This window comes from Achroia grisella, unplaced genomic scaffold (genome assembly GCF_030625045.1).
Source record: "Achroia grisella isolate CSIRO2021 unplaced genomic scaffold, CSIRO_AGI_Agris_v1 utg3749, whole genome shotgun sequence".
Lineage (NCBI taxonomy): Eukaryota > Metazoa > Arthropoda > Insecta > Lepidoptera > Pyralidae > Achroia > Achroia grisella.
The window spans coordinates 145,660-168,305 of NW_026712827.1; the positions used below are offsets into that span (position 1 = coordinate 145,660).

At 34.4% G+C, this 22,646-nt stretch overlaps 1 protein-coding gene across 1 annotated transcript in view; it reads left to right on the forward strand.

Annotated features, from left to right (window-relative positions):
- LOC131844054 (cell adhesion molecule Dscam2-like) overlaps positions 1 to 22,646 on the forward strand; it is a gene marked incomplete at its 3' end in the record, with an annotated part of 141,510 nt that overhangs the window by 85,210 nt on the left and 33,654 nt on the right. Inside the window, exon 5 of the mRNA XM_059192834.1 lies at positions 22,230 to 22,391. Coding sequence (XP_059048817.1) covers positions 22,230 to 22,391 — 162 coding nt within the window. The remainder of the gene's footprint in view (positions 1 to 22,229; positions 22,392 to 22,646) is intronic.

Here is a 22,646-nt window from a genome sequence, read left to right on the forward strand (position 1 = left end):
AACTCACTCCCAGAAGACATCCGTGCACTTCCTTCTAAATATACTTTTAAAAAAAGAATTATTCTTTTTTGTTCCTGTTTTATCTGCGATCAGTACGTCTACTATAATCGGATTGGTTGGCAAATGGCAATCAGAGTCTGCAGTCCATTCAGTGCAAGACTTCTTATTTAAACACGCCTTCCGGCATACCTTCAGGAATTAAGAACTGGAGTTTTCCTTATACAAATCCAGTAAATCTGTTCTCTTCAGGCGTTTTGGGAGGTTGTCAGTTAGTAACATCTGAGCTAGTTCATTGAGGTGGACACTCAGCCAAACATTGTATTTTGAGCATGTGCTAACAAACTCCTCGTACTGTGGATAAATTTGAAAAGTGATGTATTTCCGAGTTGGTTATAAACCATAGTGCCCTAAGAATGGTCTTCAAGATAGCGTTCTTTGCACACCACCACAGTAGAATAGAATAGAATAGAAAATAATTTATTCAAATAAACTTAATTTAAGTACTTTTGAATAGTCATAACAATTTTTTTTATCTACCGCTCGTTCGGAAGAATCACTTCTCATCACAAGATGAACGAGCAAGAAACTTGTGTGTTGCTTGTTTAAATAATCCTTGTAAGTTTACATTTACAAGTCGAAACGTGTGAATACAAACTACCAATCAGCACTATTTCCATTTTTTGGGTCAAATATAAATATACAATAAGATTAAATCAGTCGTAGTGATAAGAGCAGACCAGTCCCTACAAGCAGCACTCGTTCACGAGTATGACGGATGAGCCAGCCATCACTGCGCTCGACCATATTATAAGGAGCCCAATGACCCCCAGTTGAATGCCATAGGTCCAAATCGATTTGATAACCACCTTATAAACAAGCAACGTGAAGAGAAAAAAGAGTGAATGAATATATTTTAAGTCGTATCTCATAGTACTGTAATAAGACTCAGCATAATCTTATTTATATGTGTAATTTGTTTATAATATATACTAGCTATCCCGGCAAACGTTGTTTTGCCTTAAAATAAAAAAAAAATTAGGGGTGGACTACTCCTAACATTGTCATTGACATACCCCTAACAACGACCAATGTGTGTATATATGATGACTTACGGAACAGAGACGTGGTCGCTAAATATTGGCCTCATCAACAATCTCAGAGTCACTCAGAGGGCAATGTAGAGGGCTATGCTCGGAGTTACTCTGCGTGATCGAATATATGTTTTTTTTGCAGGACGGATCCGCAGTTATATATAGGACCTAGAATTGACCGACATAGCCCGAAGAATTGCGACTGACGAACAGACAGTGGCACTATGTAGTGATGATTATCAAAAGTGCTGACATTAAGTTCTTTGAATAAATTTTTTTGGCTATTTTTGGGAAAATAAAGAAAAGTGGCTCATACAAACAATTTTATTATCCTTACCTCCAGCTAATATCATGGACCGACGATCTGGTCAAGATCGCTGGAAGGCATGCGATGCATGCGATGGGATGCGAGCAGCGCAGGACCGATCGTCGTGGAGATCTGAAAGAGGGGAAAGGCCGTCATGTCCAGCAGTGGACGTCTTCCGGGCTGCGATGATGATGATGATGATGACCCCTTTAACATTTAGGGGGATGCAAAATAGATGTTGGCCGATTCTCAGACCTACTCAATACGCTCACAAAATTTCATGAGAATCGGTCAGGCCGTTTCGGAGGAGTATGGGAACGATAACTGTGACACGAGAATTTTATATATAAGATTATATGTATGTATGTTATATTTCATTATTTATAATATGTATGTCTATTTAATATATTTTTATTTAATTTCACTAAACCGCCTTCAAGTATCTCTGCTCTCCCTATTGTTGGCTGGTTGAGATTGCTAATTCAATTCAAATTCAAAATATCTGTTAAAATATATGTTTTTTTTGCAGGTACGGAATAGCTGGTTATATATATAAACCTTCCTCTAGAATTAATCTATCTATTTAAAAAAACCGCTTCAAAATCCGTTGCGTAGTTTTAAAGATTTAAGCATACATAGTGACGAACAGACAGCGACAGCGACTTTGTTTTATACTATGTAGTGATGATTATCAAAAGTGCTTACTTTGAGTTTCTTTGAGTAATTCGAAAATGTAGAAAATTTGTACTCATACAAACAATTTTATTATCCTTACTTCCTTACTTCCTTACTAATATCATAAACGCGAAAGTAACTCTGTCTGTCTGTCTCGCTTACGCCAATACTACTGAACCGATATAAATTAAATTTAGTACACAGATACTGTAGATCTTGAGAAAGGACATAGACTTTTTGAAGCGAAAAAAGGGTTGTAAGGGGTTGAAAGAGGGGTTGAAAGAGGAGATGAAAGATTGTATGTCGTCATTTTAGGAGCTAGAACGATGACACTTTTTTTCTTTAACTTACAAGTTTTTGGGTCAGATTATGAAAAAATATTTTTTGGCCAAGGTGACTATTTCGGGAACAAATAGTCTAAATATATAACTCAAAGGTGACTGACATAATGATCTATCAACGCACAGCCCAAACCACTGGACGGATCGGGCTGAAATTTGGCATGCAGGTAGATGTTATGACGTACACATCCGCTAAGAAAGTTTCTAGATTTTTGATTAAGTTTTTTCTTGTTCTTCTGGGGATAATAGGGGATGAAAGTTTGTATGAAACTTTGTCAATTTTAAACCGATCGGGCTGAGACTTTACATGCATAAAGCTACTATGACGTAGGCATCCGCTAAGAAAGGATTTTGATTAATTCTACACCCAAGGGGATAAATTAACGCGAGCAAAGCCGCGGGCAAAAGCTAGTCTTTTATATAATTTCTTTTCATACCATTTAATTTGAGACACTATAATAGTTTTGTATCAGTCATTAGGATGGGAACTAAAAAAACTAATAGTATTACTCAATTTAGCGTATCTAATCTTATTCTTTTTGCATTCGTTAGCCTACTGCCATCGTGAACATTATTTACTTACGTGATTGCGTCCACTAAAAGAATTGAATAAGTGGTTTCTAGAATTATTCTTTTCTGCTTGTTCTTCGAGCGCGACGCGACGTGACCTGTATTTGTTTATATTAATTTTCTTTTCTTAACTAAAATGTATTAACCTAAATCAACATATCTTGATTTTTATGTTTATATTCATGTCAACTGGGGACGCAGAAATGAATGTACCCGCGTCTCGGAGGGTTTTGTCGCAGCTAAACTATATCCCAATTGCGAAACAAAAACGAAGCCTTATGGCCTTTTGTTGCAAAAATTAATCATTAAAGAAGTTTCTAGAATTATTCTTTTACAAGTTTTTTGCTTGTTCTTCTTGTGATGATTAGAAAAAAATAAGTTCGATTCTTCAAAAGTGCTTAAATTTAAGTTTATTTGAATAAAGAATTTTCTATTCTTAATCAAAATGTATTAAACTAAATCAACATATCTTGATTTTTATGTTTATATTCATGTCAACTGGGGACGCATTTAAAATTATTTGAAATAAATGTCAACAAAGCCTTGTATATTGTTTTCGCAAATAATATTGTTAACAGATTTATTTTTTATATTCAGATAACGAAAAAAAACGAACGACCTCTGTTATGGCTTTTTGTAGAGGTTTATTTGTATCTGTTTTCTAATGTATAAATCAAGCTTACAAAAAAAAAAAATGTATTAATCACTAAAGACAAGTTTCTAGAATTATTCTTTTTCAATTACAATTATTATTATTATTTTTATATTTTTTTTATTTTTATATGTCATGTTTTTTGATAAAAATAAGTTCAATTCTTCAAAAGTGCTTAAATTTAAGTTTATTTGAATAAATAATTTTCTTTTCTTAACTAAAATGTATTAACCTAAATCAACATATCTTGATTTTTATGTTTATATTCATGTCAACTGGGGACGCAGAAATGAATGTACCCGCGTCTCGGTTATGGCGAAGAGGGTTTTGTCGTAATTTTTCAAATAAACTATATCCCAATTGCGACCGAACAAAAATCGAAGCCTTATGGCTTTTTGTAGAAGGATACGTATCTGCTAATGTTAAATCAAGCTTGCAAAAATTAAGAAAATATCACTAAAGAAGTTTCATGAATAAATGATTTTTGAATTATTCGATTTTTCAATGAAAAAAATTAAATGTATTATTATTTGCATTGTTCTTCTTGTTTTTAATTAAGAAAAAAATAAGTTCGATTCTTCAAAAGTGCTTAAATTTAAGTTTATTTGAATAAAGAATTTTCTATTCGTAATCAAAATGTATTAAACTAAATCAACATATCTTGCTTTTTATGTTTATATTCAATCTACTGCCCCGTGGGGCCGTGTGACGAGCATGTCAACTGGGGACGCAGAAAATAAATATCATGATGTTAGGTATACAGATATACCTCGCATGTACCTCGGAGGGTTTTGTCGCAGTTAAACTATATCCCAATTGCGAACAAAAACGATTTCCCAGTTATGGCCTTTTGTTGCAAAGATTAATCATTAAAGAAGTTTTCGATAAATTATTCTTTTACAAGTTTCTTGCTTGTTCTTCTTGTGATGATTAGAAAAAAAAAGTAGTCAAGTCAAAAGTGCTTAAATTTAAGTTTATTTAATAATAATAATAATCTCAGGACAATTCACACCACTGCCATCCAGTAAAAAGTTAAGCGGATGCTAAATCTTGTGTTATGGGTCAACTAGATAACTGGTACAAATACTTATATTTTTTTTTGTAAATACATACGTAATATACATAGAAAATACCCAGACCGATACAAACAAACCGAATCAGAAGAATTCGCGCCGACCATCGGTCTTCACTGAAGTACGATTTTTCTTTTTTGTGCTTGTAGACCGCTAGACCACCAATTTTTGTTTTTCGTTATCTGAATTATAAAAAATAAATCTGTTAACAATATTATTTTCATGTAAAACAATATACAAGGCTTTGTTGCTATGAAAAAATATTTTAGGCTATTATTTTACAAATAATTTTAAATGAGCGTGCATGGCAATAGTTGTTCATGCACCGGATTTTCATTTAATGTTAGACAAAGACACCTATACAAATATACATTGCAAATAAAGGGGCTTTGAAAGAAAAAAAAAGTAATTCAATTTAGTTTCGTGCCAGTTCTTCTTAATTGAATCTATATACTAAACTGGATGGTAGGTAAAATATTATTGTTGGCGACCGACCGCTTAAAGATTATATATACTAGTTTTTGATATTATTATTATTATTATTTATATTTTTGAAGAGTTATTTTTATATGTCATGTTTTTTGATACATTTCAATTATTCTCTTACTGTCTTTCGTATAGTTCGCAACTATATTCTAATATACATTATTATCATATAAACTACGTATTTTCATTATTTAGACACCCATACAGTCCACCGATCCATTACAATTATAATATAAGAAAATATACGTTCATAAGCGGCTAAAATGTCCAACATGAATAAATGATTTTTGAATTGGATTTGATTAATGTATTATTATTTATCATATCCGTTGCAGCTATAATCTAACGTTTAATCGATTTTGAAATGCGCGCCAAATTCAAATAACGAATGTCAATGACCTTTATTCACACACTAGCTGTACCCGTTGTTTTATCCGCAAAACTATATATGCATTATTTGCTATTTTGGAATTTAATTAAAATCCGTTCAGTAGTTATTGCGTGTAAGAGTAACAAACATCTATCTATCTATATACTCACAAATATATATATTTAATATTAGTCTTCTTTCTCTTAGCTCTGTTCCACTTTATGCGTGGTCAGCTCTGTCCTGGGTAGTCGGGTCGGGTAATTTTTCCGCATTAGTAAATGAAAAAATATATGTATAAACAAAATCAATCGAAAATAAATATCATTGATGTTAGGTATACAGATATACAAGGCTCTCAGAAGATTGCATGTTACCAACCAAAAGAAGTAGATTTTCAATTTTAAATTGCCAGTCGTGAAACCTTTAACGCCAAACTGAGTTGTCGGACAAACGCCGTCCACTCCTGACGCGATTTCCCAGTTCACGTCCTTCTCTACATTACCAGAAAATCACTTCCATCGCTCCAATCGAAAACCGACTGTGTTATGTCCCGATAAAGTCTATTTCCCCACCTGTCGTCTAGACCCTTGACCTACCGTATTGACATTTCGAAAGGCGTAAGTCGGGATCAATCTCTTCGTTGGCTGGAATGCAAATACGATTCTTTATAGAGAAGGTTCGAGGCAGTGGCGTAGTTAGGTATACAAGGGCCCTGGGGCGAATAAAAAAATGGGGCCCTACATTACAGTTTTATTAAAACGCACATATCGGTATCCGTCCAATTGACAACACTGCCAACCCACAGTAAAAATTTAGGGGAATTCCGGATGTATAACTTTCGAATTTCGGAAGATCAAATCTTTCGGAAGTCGGGTTGCAAACTATCATATTTATTTTGAATGTGGCCATCAAGAAATTTTGAAAAGTTCAGGATAGAATAGAAGAGGAATTAAGAAGATTTTCTGGTAAGGCGTGCTGCCAAGAAAGACACGGCGACCCTCCGAGCACTCGATACTACAGAAGAAGACTCGCGCTCTGCCAGATGGGGGATATAGTACATCGCCTAGGTAGCTACGACGCAACAGGCTGGTTCAGAGAAGAAAATAGGAATCCACAGCTGAAAGAAGAATACCGTAAACCTCCGAGATTGAGGTCCGCCGTCCGCAATATCCTCGCTTTGTGTTCGCACCAAAAAGGTCCGTTAATGGAATCACTCAAGATCATCTGCGCTTCAATCGTTACCAGGGGTGTTAATCGATTCAGACAACATCCTGATAGCCGTCGCCGCAGATATAGAAGAAATGTTTCTACGAATTCAACGAAGAAGATAGAGATGTCCTGCGGTTTGTGGCGACAACACGTGAACTTGTCAAATGCGTTTATTTGCATATCTTTCAGCAAAAATAGATTTTTAGTTACCTACACATTTTTTCTGACTACTCTAATGCTGTTGGCTGCAGCTGGCCTTTAGAGTTTCACCAGCACAAGATTAGGGTCTCCATAGATAGAGTGACAGAAAATATTGGCCTCACATGGAGCCGTGGAAATATTAATTATTGAATTGCATCAACGGAATCGCACATCGACTAAGCCCTCGGACGGTCATGTCTGATTCGACCCACTGGATTAGCAGACCCGTTACATCACAAACTTGTATACATGGCGATATAATTTTCTATGCGAAAGAATAAAAATAAATTAATGTCAGAGAAGCGCGAGGGAACTGCACACATTTACACCTTATGTTGGTAATGTATAGCCAAGGTTATTACCTCTGAAATATTTTCGGTGATTATTCCTGGGTTGCCGGTTACCCATTCTACAGAAGAATACCAGATTAAACCGGACCGTCGATACTTAGCGATTCAAGAAATATTATAAGGGCTGGTCCAAATTCAAACCATTCGTGTCTGTCGCGGAAATAGAAGAAGAAACGAAAGCGAACGAATGGAAATTTACGTCAAATGACGCAACTGAACCGATTTAAATGAACATTTGGTACACAGATAGTCTAGACCCTGAGAAGAAGGACATAGGCTACTTTAACAACGCGAAGAAGAGTTATACACAGGGTGAAACAGACAGCGGCGATGAAAGCTTCACGTTGTATGGAAGCACGCGTTGCAGTTCATCGACCGGTTACGCGAAGCGGTCGAAAATAGAAAAAACACCGCCTCACAAAACGCTGTACATTATAGGCGCACAGCGCGCAATATAGAGAAGGACCCGGCGTGGAATAAGAAGACAGTTCGCAAAATAGTACGGAAGCGCCGAGGTTCGACAACAGTTAAATTTCATCAAATACTAATAAATATGACATTCAAAGTTTATAAAAATGTTACCCTTAAAGCGGTAAGGAATTTAACGGTTATATCTGAAACAAGAATAGGATTGATGTTTGTATGGAAAATCGTTCATGATTATTTACCTTTTTTGGGTTTGATTATTGAATTTCTTCGCAGCATTTTGTTTGGTCGACGCGCAACAGCATCCCACCGGAGACCACACGACTCGCCCATCACCAGAGGCCGTTCACATACACAGGCGTGGACTTCTTCACAGCTTAGTTATTAATATTTGTAAACATCTATATTTGATATGAAACAAAAATACTTTCCGACATGCTAATATAGACCAACGTTACTACACGCTCGTTCATCGAGCAACCAAATCGACACAAGCGCCACCTCTGCATTCAAACACTGCTGTTTTAAGTGAATAGTCCGCTCAACATTTTAATAAAAATACTGGGAGGATATGTCATTTGAAGACACCGATATCGATAGCCGGAAAAGAGAACGTCAACACTGTTACTGAAGCGGGGAACACAACATCGGAGACTTATTTTAATAAAAACCAAATACTCCAGACCAAGAAGTAAAAATGTGTATTGATTGAAGAGCGGGCTCCAAACCAGGGCTCCTGCAGCGCCCTCGACGAGCAAGTAACAAAACATTATATATTTGTTAGAAAAAGTGATTAGTATATAAAATAGTACAATTGTTACATAGTAAAAAGATAAAGTTTATAAAAAGAATGGTAGATTATTTACTGCTTGACAAATATGACAAACACCTAAAAATAAATAAAACAAGTAGAATATGTTCAAAATACTTATATTAATACAATTTGTAGATACATAATAATTCGAATAATGTGAAATCCCGCGCTATATATATAACATTAATTATTATAATGAACCTGTGGCAACATCATAATAGAAATGTAAATTAAAGATGTTATTGACGTTTGATGCACAAATTGTTGTAAGATTGATAAAATATAATAAAAATTATATAAAGGGGTGAGGAGAATAGGGCGGAAGGGTCTCATAGCCAAAAAGATGTCCAAAATACAAATCATGCGAATTCAACCTCTGAATAGCGACATTGATCGTTCGGATAGCGAAATCGATAATCAAAACTGCGTTTATCAGTTTCCAAACAAGAACCGTTTTCTCATTGAACGCATATCATGTCGATATGTTTCTTCCATCGTGTCTATCCAATAGATTAATAATATGGGGCCTATAAAAACTCTGTAGATGCTACGTTGATGAATTTATCGTGCAAAAGAATTGACGTGTATAAGAGCTGTGTGTGATACCAGAGTTATAAACGGGATTGAAGTTTGTATGGAAAATCGTTCATGTTATTTACCTTTTTTAGGTTTGATTATTGAATTTTTTTTTGTTTGGTCGAGGTCACTAGAATACGCGGACGAAGTCGCGGGCACAGCTAGTTATTAATATTTGTAAACATATAAAACATCTATATTTGAATGTAAAATTTGATATGAAACAAAAATACTTTTATGCCAAAAAACAAATGTTACTACACTCGCGAGCAACCAAATCGACTCAAACGCAACCTCTGCATTCAAACATTGTTTTAAGTGAAAGTATACAACATTTAAGAAATGATATGTCATTTGAAAGCTTTAAAAAAAACGTCAACACTGTTACTGAAGTGGAAACACAACTACTATTTTAATAAAAACCAAATACTAGTAAAAATGTGTATTGTTCCCAAAAGGGCTCACAGCGAGAAGTAACAAAACAATATTTGTTAGTCAAAAGTGACGTATAAAAAATAGATATAAAAAATATAAACTTTATAAAAAGAATGGTAGACCAGCTGCCAGTAACAAAAACCAATAAATAAAACAAGTACCAGCATGTTCACTTATATTAATACAATTTGGTACGTATAATTCGAATAATGTGAAATTAAATATTATTTATTATAATAAACCTGTAGAAGTAGTGGACACAAAAGTTAGGTACAATTGTAGACAGAAATTGTAATTGGAAGTCTCATATAGATGCATTATGCAATAACCTTGACCGATTCGTTCATGCAATAAGAAAACTGCGTTTATCAGTTTCCAAACAGGCTGCATTGAACGCATATCATGGATATGTTTCTTCCAAGCTATCCAATAGATTAAAATGCTTGAAATGTAGATGCTATTTGAATGCAAAAGAAATTATTTCTATTTCTATTACCTATTAAAGAACAACATTAGACATCGTTCCATTGCCATGTATGTATTAAAGACATTTGTATATTTGTAAGGGAACATCCTGACATCCAGAAATTAACAGACACAACACTGCGAGTAACAAGACCTAATGATAGACTATACACACCAATGTGTCGATTAGACTTACATAAGAGAAATGTATACTGTATGGCAATCAAAGTGTACAACAATCTTCCAAGAGAGATTAAAGAACTGGGGTCTCATACGTTATTCAAACGCAAACTAAAGAATTGGCTGTCACTTGGTAATTTTTACAGTGTCCAAGAATATTTATGTAACACAAACATCTTCACATAATTTGCATGCCTGTATTGTAAATATTGCTGATCAATCAATTTCATATAACATCATATTAATTATAATACTATACCAATATTTCGCAAATAAATTAATTTATTTCATTTCATTATATGAAAAGAAATCATAAATTTTAGTTTCCAATTCCATCGTTGAGTAATTTTAATCTTCATTCGGAACTATTTAGTAACGGATTGTAACTGTATAAGCATTCTATTGTTTGATATCACATGCTTTGTTCTCTAAGTGGAGGTATTTACAAAGGAGATTTTAGCGTCCCTACCATCTCCCTGCGAGTTGGCACTCAAGCGATCCTCGTATCAGCCAATTTGCCTCTCGAGCGGTATCTCAACGCCTCTTGGACAGTCTTCTAGCTCTTTGAAACAATGACTACAGTACAAAAGCCAGCGACATGTGCCTATACATGGGTTTTATTATAATCAGGATTTTTAGATTCAATTTTAAGTAGCTTATCTTCAGTTTTTAATCACTTTGTGTTTGTCACTAGATGGCGTTGTTTGATTCTTAAAACTCATTATGTTGTTTAGAGTAACGTATAAGTTGAAGCTATTTGATAATTATGTGGACCCTTCCGATCGATACCCCGTCCAATTCAAACGGATCGAAATTACGACGGCCTGAGCCGAGGTTCGAACCCCTAGTGGTGCCCTCAGACTAAAGTCGTATCAGTCAGGCAGTAGTTGGCCTTCAGCCGTTCCATAAGTCCTTCCGCGGGTTTGGAGTGCCATCTGCACTCGCCCTCTAACGTCCGGTGAAGCTGTAAAGGCCAGCTGCGGCCAACAGCATTAGAGTAGACCGAAAATAAAAATAAAAATTATGTGGTAACCAGCGCCCATGGTCACTTCTTCAATTGATCTACCATCCAATACAATAATTTCAGTTCAATCAATTCGAGACCATGGCTATTGCAACCTAGTTGATACATCGGGAGAAATACCCGTATTTAGTGTAAAATTATTCATGTTAAAATCCGTTTAACTATATCTTAATCTTTATCCTTACTAATATTACAAATGTGAAAGTAGGGATGTTTGTTAGGCTGTCACGCAAAAACTACTGAACCGACCTAGATAAAATTTTGTACATGTTCTTGGAGGTATTAGAATGAACATAGGATACTTTTTATTAACAAAAATATGTTTTATTAAAAAACAAAAAAAAATATCAACATTTTTCTACTTCAGCACCATCTAGCAGTCAGTAATGAAGTTACTTAACTTAGGGATTCAATGCGAGTACAGTTCAAAGCTAGTAATAGTATAAACGCGAAAGTTTATAAGTATGGATGTTTATTACTTTTCACGCAAAAATTACTCAACAGATTTTGATGAAACTATACAGTAATATAGCTTATGCATCAGAATAACACATAGCATATATTTTATATTTACGCTACGACTTTAACAGCTAGTTAAAAATATTTTATAGGTTGTAATCGCCGAATCTAAATCCCACATCAATAAAACTCTACGCTAACTTTCCTGTGATCCTAAACATATTTTTCAAGTTCACAACAAAAGTTAACAAATTCGCTTCAAACACAAGTAACACAACTCTTTTATAATTGGTCGAATATGCTCTCTTTAATAAACTGAAAAAGCAGGGAGCATAGAATACTGGCAAAGAATCAGATAAATTTATCCCTCATACATTCATTCATTCATAATTTAAGAGCTGTGCTCTTGTTAGTGTAGCTCCCGCCACCTTCCACGATGTTCTATCAGTCCTTTTAGCTGTTGATACGTGACTGTTGATACATGACTCCAACTTTTTCTTTAACTTGCTTGATATAGCTGTGTCTCGGTCTTCCCCTTCCTCTCTTTCCACCTATTTTTCCGTCACTAATGTTATTAATTAGTTCGTCATATCTTATTAAGTGCCCCAACATTTTCCCCTCCTATTCTCAATAATATCTATGATCTGTCTCTTTTCTTTAACCCTTTCAAGCACTTATTCGTTCCTTATTTATCTTTCCAGCTAATTCTTTCCATCCTACACCAACACCACATTTCAAAGGCTTCCAGTTTGTCTCTTTCCTTTTGTGTCAGTGTCTACGTCTCACAGGTATACAAGGCTATACTCCAGATGCAGGTCTTGATAAGTCGTTTCCGAGAGGATCTCAATATATGTGTCATACATAAAAACATAAAAAGGAAAACTAGATTCAATTCAAACGGAGATCGAAATTACGATGTCCTGAGCCAAGATTCGAACCCCTAGCGGTACTCTCAGACTAAAGTCGTATCCGTCAAGCGGGAGATTGCCTTCATCCGCTCCATAAGTCCTTCCACGAGTTGGAGTTTGGAGTGCTATCTTCACTTGCCCACTATCTTTCCGTGAAGCTATGAAGCTATGAAAATCCTGTATTCGCAATATTCCGTGATCCTAAACATGTTTCAAACAAGTCCACAACTTCAAATGTAACATGACAAATTCGCATCAAACACAAGTAACAAAACTCGTTTATAGTTCGTCGAATATAGAATCTTTTCCGCAACAAGTGTTCGATATATCACGTCGAAAGCATTCGGATCGTAGTTTTGGCGACGCCGCCGTTACAAATCAAATCGAATGACAACACGAGTCTTATATTTGTATTGCAAGATTTATTACGAAATGTTCTAAATTTATTTGACTACACCATATATATGAATCTATCGATTGTACGAAAAGCAATAAGTCTGTAAAAAAAATCTCGTTGTGTCATTGAGATGCTGTCGTATTGGATCGTGGATGTTATAGAAATTCTGCCAATTTGTGAAGAATGAGCGAATTGGTTAAATTGTGTTATTAATATTTGTGATAGATAATAAACTGAAAGTACAAGGGAGTAGAATACTGGCAAATAATTAGATAAACTTATCCACTTATACATAAAAACGAAAACTTCTAATCACTTATTATAACTACTACACTACTTCTCTCCGATCTGGTGGATCTTGGTGCCACTGAAAACCAGCTGTATGTTCACCTAGGACATACATTAAAGCTGACTGGAGCCATTTCAGTGCATTATTGGATGTAAATAATGATTATTTTATGTTTATTTTTAATTATCTACTCGGTAAATTAAGTTTAATTATATGTACATTTTATTTGCTCTTTTTTTTTCATTTGTTGTTTATACTATATAAACAACAAATGAAAAAAAAAGATTTTTTACATTGCACTGAATAAAATTATTTCTTTCTTTTTTTCTTTTCTTTCTTCTATCTCCCATCCAATTCAAACGGGGATCGAAATTACGATGACCTGAACCAAGATTCTAACCCCTAGCAGGGCCCTCAGACTAGTCGTATACAAACGGGAGATGGCCTTCATAAGTTAGCATCTATAAGTCCTTCCGCGGTTTTGAAGTATCATCTGCACTCGCCCACAATCGTTCGGTGAAGCTGTAAAGGCCAGCTATGGCTAACAGTATTAGAATAGGCCGAACAAAACTATTACTTTTGTTAGAGAAAAAACATAGAAGCTTGTGAGGTTATATGTCAGTCATACCTTTCGTTGCTCTGAGGGTTTCAGTATTCTTCAGCACATGTCAAGGTCCAGAGTATGTGTTATCAAAAATTCAGTTGTTAAGCACTTTATTTTAATGCTCTTTTAATTATAATTTAGGATCGTCGCGTATTTGTTCGTAAGGTGTGATCTTTCTTTGTTAACGTCATGGTAGGGAAAAAAGGAGGGCATGCAAAAAACATTTTTAAACAATTATTATTAAAGCAAGCACTGTCTTCAAAACGGTGTGCAATGTTGTTTATATACGTAGATATTATAAGTAGTTTCTTATTTGTTGCGAATAGAAATATAAAATTAATTATAATATGATAGTAAAATGTTAAAACATGCTTGTGAGTTAATGCCGTTATTATACGAGCCTCACCTTGCGAAAGTTATATGTAAAACGGGTAGCAATAATCTACAGCTGCGCGCATTACACTGCCGGTTTCCGAGTAATTAACTTTCTGAGGCAGTACCGCGAAAAAACTAAGAGTTTTATATTCAAAATAGCTTTTGCCCGTGGCTTCGTTCGCATTAATTTATCCCCTTAAGGGTGGAATTTATCAAAATCTTTAGGGGGTGCCTACGTCATAGTAACTTTATGAATGCAAAGTCTCAGCCCGATCGGTTTAATATCGACAAAGTTTCAGACAAATTTCATCCCCTATTTCATCCCTTTGGTGATAGAATTAATCAAAATCCTTTCTTAGCGGATGTCTACGTCATAACATCTACCTGCAAGCCAAATTTCAGCCCGATCCGTTTAGTAGTTTGGGCTGTGCGTTGATAGATCACTATGTCAGTCAGTCACCTTTGAGTTATATATAGTACTAGCTTTTGCCCGCGGCTTTGCTCGCGTCATTTATCCCCTTACAGGTGGAATTTATCAAAATCCTTTCTTAGGGGATGCCTACGTCATAGTAGATTTATGCATGCAAAGTCTCAGCCCGATCGGTTTAATATTGACAAAGTTTCATACAAACTTTCATCTCCTATTTTATCCCTTTGGGGGTAGAATTAATCAAAATCCTTTCTTAGCGGATGTCTACGTCATAACATCTACCTGCAAGCCAAATTTCAGCCCGATCCGTCTAGTGGTTTGGGCTGTGGGTTGATAGATCGATATGTCAGTCAGCCGCCTTTGAGTTATATATATTTAAAAGGTACGGATGGTTTGCAAAGTGGAAAGTCACCTACGGAGATGTCATATCGTGTTACACTGGATAAAAGAAATTGCGTTACGTTTGAGAATATACTATGATTAATACGTGCATGCTTTATTATTTTGATATAAAATATGAATGTTTCTTTTTGATGTTAATAAATAAAACTGAGATATCTGAATCACATCTAAATATTTACTTAAGGGATTTATATACGACGACCTCGGTGGTCTAGCGATTTAGCACACCACTTTACGTCCGATGGTCGCTATTTCGATTCCTCGGTACAAACATTTTGCATTCATGAGTACGATTGTTTGTATCGGTCTGGGTATTTCGTATATATGATATGTATGCATTTACAAAAAATGTGTCTGTATTTTTGTAAACACGTGCAACGTTTATTTGAAAAGAATACGAGCTGAGTTTCCTGTCAGTTATTCTCATCTCGAAATCATTCCGAACTGACGGTAGATGGTAGATTTGACATATCATAAGAGTCTGTAATAGACCTACATGAATAAATATTTTGAATTTGGAATACGAGCTGAGTTTCTTGTCATTTCTTCTCATCTCGAAATCATTCCGAACTGACGGTAGATTTGACATATCATAAGAGTCTGTAATAGACCTACATGAATAAATATTTTGAATTTGGAATACGAGCTGAGTTTCTTGTCATTTCTTCTCATCTCGAAATCATTCCGAACTGACGGTAGATTTGACATATCATAAGAGTCTGTAATAGACCTACATGAATAAATATTTTGAATTTGGAATACGAGCTGAGTTTCTTGTCAGTTCTTCTCATCTCGAAATCATTCCGAACTGACGGTAGATGGTAGATTTGACATATCATAAGAGTTTTAATTTGAATTCGAAGAAGCAAAAGGTAAGACGTGCATTCAAAACACTACTACCAATTTGATGAGAGCTAAATGTACAACATGGGACCCTCAACGATACAAGTAGCCGGAAACATTTGGAGAGAAACAAACGGAATACAAAACGTATCAAACTTTTTGCATGAATCCCCAATGTCCGCCGGAAGCTTAACCAGGAAAGCCGATTTCGATAAAAAGTTAAGCTCCGCTCAAAAAGTAAACACACTCGGATGGGACAAGTTACCAAAGTTAATAATACCTACCACTGACGGAAGTTTTTGCGGAACACGCGTTACTCGTTAACTTTTTATACGACTATGGTGGCAATCAAGCCCATCTGATGGTAAACGGTTACCGCAGCTTTAGTAAAACGTACACATTGACAGTTTACTCAGAATATATTAAATTATATTATTATAATTACTTATTTGATGGTCGAATTTAATTAAACGGAGAGCGAAGTCGGAGCGATCGATCGAGACTAAAATTTGATCGAAGGCCAAACTGCAGTCTTCCATTCACTCAAAAAAATTCTGATCGGTCAAGTTCGTGTTTTTAAGAATAAATTCGCTCTGCTTAACATGTGACCTGGTGAGTACACAACACACCGGTAATAAACCAAGTAAATTTTTTTATAAACAAGTAAAATTGTTATAAATTATGAATATTGTTTATTTAATTAATTTTATTTATTTATTTAACTAATTTATTTAATTATCTATTATTAATTAATTAATTTCCTTATTTAAATCTTTATTTATTTCTTTCTTTATTTAATTTTCAGGAAGATTGTAATTAAATTCTTGTAATTGTAAGTATACAAGTATAATTCATTCATAAAAATATATAATTCACCTGCAATTGATTTTGGAGTTGATCTGCAACAAAGCTTTATAAACAAAAAATAATTTATTTGTGCAAAACCCAGCCGGTTGTTGAAGTAAATTAAAAACGTGTTCCTAGTCACAGTAAGAGGATTACTTTGTGGACAATTTAAAATTCCTCTTTGCCCAATATTCGATGTTCAATAAATTATATTATTTCAAAAAACGTCTACACTTTTTTTTATTAATGAGTTCGTTAGAGTTTAAATAAGTTGTAATCAATAAAACATTAGTATTTGCGTGTATTGCCAATAGATGGCGCTGTAACAAAATTAAAACGCGGTATTGTTTCGTTTTATAGAAAGTTCATATGTATTTTACTTTATAACATTTTGTGCCCCCTCTGATCGATCCCCCATCTAATTCAACGGGGATAGAGGTTCGAACCCCTGGTCAAAACCCTCAGACTAAAGTCGTATCCTTCAGGCGGGAGTTGACCTTCAGCCGCTCCATTAAGACCTTCCGCAGGTTTGGAGTGCCATCTCCACTCGCCTTCTAACGTCCGGTGAAGCTGTAAAGGCCATCTGCGGCCAACAGCATTAGAGTAATCCGAAAACAAAAAAAACATTTTTATAATAAACCATAATATACGAGTGTAGTGTTTTCGTTTATTTATTTTAGGACCTTGTGGTTGACATGTTTTAAATATCAAACTCACTGACGATAATCCGGATGGAAAATTGTCTATTGACATGAACAGCATCGCTTCATCAGCTGTGTACTGTGTTATTTTGTAGGACTTAAGAGGCCTTTCACATTTTTTGGCCTAAAAGCAGTGTCTTTGGGGTTCTGGTTCTAAGAAATTAAGAGTCGGATATACATTTTGATTCCTGAATTATATAGATAGATATCTAATCTTAAAAACAACATCTTTGAAATGTTAATTTTCTCTTTGTTAGTCTTCCTAATTTCTAAAATAGTTTATTCAAAAACGCTAAATGACAGAAGTTTGGGGTCGTCGTTCATTAATAAACAAACATAAATTGATATGATATCTTTACTAAAACTTGATAATTACTTTATAAATTGAGACAGCATCGTCCTTTTTTTCATTTTCAACTTAAATATCTAAAAAATTGATCATAATTAAACCCGAAATTTCAACAAAACTTTGCCATAATCATTTCTAATTTTCTCATAAATACAACGAAATTTTTGCATAAAAAAAACATAATAACAAAGTTAATATACTTGTAAATTAGAAATATGAAAAAAAAATATAAGTTTCTAAGAAAAAAATAAACAATAATAATAATTTAAAGTTGTATAAATTCCGTTGCGCCAAAAGTAAATTCTCAGTGCTGCGCTAGCGCTCGTCGAGGTAGGACCTATGCCATTTTTTACAACACCGCTAAGATAAGACATTCGTCAGTGAACATTAGTATAGAGCGACTAAACAATTTTGATAATTTAAGTAATATTTAATTAATTTTGCTAATATATACTTATTTCTACGAATATTAATTTAAAGTTGTTGTTAAATATATATATATATAATATTTATTTTAGCATGCCAAGACAAAAGTACAGTTATGCTACAAATAAAACCTACTCACTAATGGCAATTAATTGTTAAAATTAAAAAAGAGAACATTTTAGTATTTTTTAAAATAACGCTTATCTGAGAGAAAAATGTAAGAAAATGTAAACCAATTTTACTCTATTTTTATATTGTAGTTTTTTTCTAAATTAAAATAGGGTTATTGTTTATAAAAATACCATTATTATTTTTACGTACATTTGTCTTGTGTTATATAGTGTATATCATCTAGTATGCAATGTGGATTGTAAATAAATTACCAAATTATATATAAATTATATTCCTTAATGTTTAGAGATATTTTATCCAATTTTATTTTATTTTACACAATACAGATATTTCTAAATTGCAGCTATTCTGTTATTATACTCGTTGGATTTTCATTACTGTACAGTTATGTCAAATAATTATGCGTGTTTGGGTGAAAAGTCAACAACTTTATAAATGTTTTTATTTAGAGACTAGCTTTTAGCTCGCGTGAATATTGGATATATAGGTTATCGCGCGTTTAAAGATCCGTGTACAGTATTGGGACGTTATATATAAACCTTCCTCTTGAGTCTATCTATTCTGTCTATTAAATAACAACGAATCAAAATTCGTAGTTTTTTAAGATCAAAACATACATAAAAATATATATTTTAACCGGAAATTGAAGCCGTTAAAATGGTATTGGCAGATCAGTTGGAATCATCGGTATTCTTGGTATATAAACTGGTTGCCCAGCTAACGTACCGGTTATAATGGTCTACAATTAAATTTCTTTCAATTCTTTAGTAAGCAATATATCCAATGGGACGCCATTGCACATGTTCGGCGGGCTTAAATTTCATGACTGGATCATGCTTTTGAGAAATTCCTTCCTCAAGTTTGAGCAGTTAGTGTGGAAAATCACTATCTGTGCTTCCATAAAAATGAGCTTTCAAATTTGTCAGTAGTTTTAAACTTTCAATTAAAGTCCATAAGGGAGACGATGTTAATGACACAGAGAGTCTTTCAGAAATCTCCAGCAAAAGTATAAAAGTAATCCCGCCAATGAGAGCAATGTTTCTAATGTTCTAGAAATAGAAATAGAAATATAATTTTATTCAAATAAACTCATTACAAGCACTTTTGAATAGTCATATTTTGATTCTACCACTCATTCGGAATGCAGATTCATCACAAGAAGAATGAGCAAGAAACTTGTGTGTTGCTCTTTTTAATAGATGTTTTTTTTATATAAATAATTACAGTGTAACAAGTAAGAGGCATGCGACAATCAACATAGAAATCGCTACGCACTCATTATTAGTGTAATCAGATAATATTGTCAGTGCTATGTATTTAAAATTTTTCTACAAAAACATTATCGTTAACGAATTCTTCAATTTTATAGTAAGCTTTTTTGCAAAGGAAGTGTTTTATTTGACATTTAAATCTTTTTTCTGGCAGATTTATAACAGACTCTGGTATTTTATTGTAAAATACGCAATTGCCATAAAACGAATTACTAACTTTAGCCAAACGACATTTAGGTAAAATCAGTTTGTTATTGTTACGTAAGCTTTTATTAGTGCAATCACTAACTCTTTTGAAACTGTCTATATTCTTCCTGGCATACATGATATTTTCATAAATATATTGAGAAGCAACGGTGAGGATATTTGATTCCTTAAAGCACTCTCGCAAAGACTCCCTGGAACCCATGCTATAAATGGAGCGAATGGCCCTCTTTTGTAAAATAAATATTGTATTTATATCAGCTGCTTTGCCCCATAACAAAATACCATACGACATAATGCTATGGAAATAGCTTCCGCAGGTTTAGTTGCCACGTCTGTTAATTGTCTAATTCTTCTTACCGCATAAGCGGCAGAACTAAGTCCATCTCGCTAATTTAGTAATATGGGCACCCCATTGCAGCTTGGAATCTAATGTGATATAGAAAACAAAAAATCTCTATAGCTCATGGTAATTTCATTACATATAATCAATGAGGCGTCTTGTAATAATTTATAAAAAGGTTTGACATTAACAATTAATTATTTATCAAGAATCAAGAATCGGCCAACCAAGAACGAGAAGCTGCAATATCAGCCAATATCATGCGGCGACGTCAATGATGCAGGAACAGCAATGATAGCAGTTGAAGCTTTTTTTACAACTTAGAATGGCAAACAAGCTGACGGCTCTCCTGATGGAAAGGGTTTGATAATTAAGATAAATCACGTTATTTAAAAAAATCCAATAAGTAGTTTATGTTATGTTACTCAGTTAAGTAGAAACATCACATTATTAATTAAAATATTACAAGGATCAAAATGGTTCATACTAAATCCACACCGATTGCGCTCCACGTTTATTTGCGTCTGTGTGCGTGTATTACTGTATGTGTGCGTAAATCCATGCGATTAAACCTAAAGTTGAGCGGCATCATTTTGTAATAGGCCTCTTAATAAGAAGAGATAATGTTTGTTTGTTCAGTTTAATATCGGGTTCTGCTGATCCGATTTTATTCCTAAAATCGGATCACTGTTAGAAAGTTATTTTATTCCCCAATATATATATTATGGCAGTATATATATTGTACTATATTATATCAATATTGAAGCTTATTTGTTAAGCAAACAATTTTTTTAAATTACCATTATTAATTTTGAATGTTGCCATTATGTTACTGCTCGCGTTGATTGCTCGTTCCGTTCGCGGTAAAGTTAACCGTAATTTTGTTTCGGGGGACCATAGGCGGCGAGGGAAATCAGGTCCGGCCGCGGGTGTTTATTATTCATGGCCGGTGCCCCGCGGATTTCATTATGTACGCGCGGATGTGTCACCTTCACCTTGTTAGATGGCAACACTGATGCCATTTAAACTTTTTTATACTTCGTTTATTAGCCGGTAAGTTTGAAGTTATGCAATTGTGAATTTTATGGTTATGTTTTGTGAGTACAAATTGCAGTGTGCAGTGGCTGCAATTTGTTTGTACGACTGTTTTTATGGCTCTAGTAATCTAAATATATATAACTGAAAGGTGACTGACTGACATAGTGATCTGACGCACAGCCTAAACCACTGGACGGATCGGGCTGAAATTTGGCATGCAGGTAGATGTCATGACGTAAGCATGCGCTAAGAAAGGATTTTGATTAATTCTTCCAAGGGGATAAAATAGGGGATGAAAGTTTGTATGAAACTTTGATAATTTTAAACCGATCGGGCTGAGACTTAAATAAAGCTACTATGACGTAGGCATCTCCTAAGAAAGGATTTTGATAAATTCCACCCCTAAAGGAATAAAATAGGGGATGAAAGTTTGTATAAATCTTCTTAGATTTTCGACTGATTTAACTGAAACATTCCTCTGCCGATTATTATTTATTACATTTTAGTTATCCTTACTCCTTACTAATATTATAAATGCGAAAGTAACTCTGTCTGTCTGTCTGTCTCGCTTTCACGCCAAAACTACTGCACTGATTGAAATAAAATTTGGTATACAGATAGTCTAGACCCTGAGAAAGGATGTAGGCAACTTTTTAATGCGAAGAAATGGTTGTAAAGGGTTGTAAGGGTAGATGAAACGTTTTATGGAGGTATTGTCATTTTTAAAGCTAAAAGCTTGAATCTTATTTTGTAAGCTTTTGACTATCAATCTGACATTCAAAGTTTGTACGATTTTTACCCTTAAAGTAAAATAAATAGGGGATGAAATGGAAATTTCTCATTCGTCCTCTATTCCTTGCGAACAAAGTCGCGGGTACAGCTAGTTATATTATACTTTTTAAGGTTTTTTATTTTAGGTTAATAATGTTAATTTGTTTCGAAAATGAGCATGTCGATATTTTCACAGTCATGGATTCCACATGGGAGGTCCGGGTGCAGTCAAGTCATGGTGTGGCCGGGGGTGCAGCATTGCTGACGTGCTCGGTGCCAGCAGTGGTGCGAGGTCACGTCACCGTCACCAGGTGGTTCAAGGATGGAGCGGAACTGGCTCCAATGGCAGCTGAAGCCGGTAAGTTGCAATAATGTCTTACTTACTGAAAGCTGCAAATCACATTTCAAAACATTAAAAATCCTTACTGTACCCTGAATTATATTTTGGAAACATGCAAATTTGTAAGAGAGTACCCAATCTTCAAAACATTGAGTGAAATACCCCGCCGTTATGAATCACGTCACAAAAACGATTTAGTACAACCCGTATCGAAATTAAAAATACATAGTTCTGGTCCCTATTCCATCAAGTAAATAATTAGTTTATTAGCAT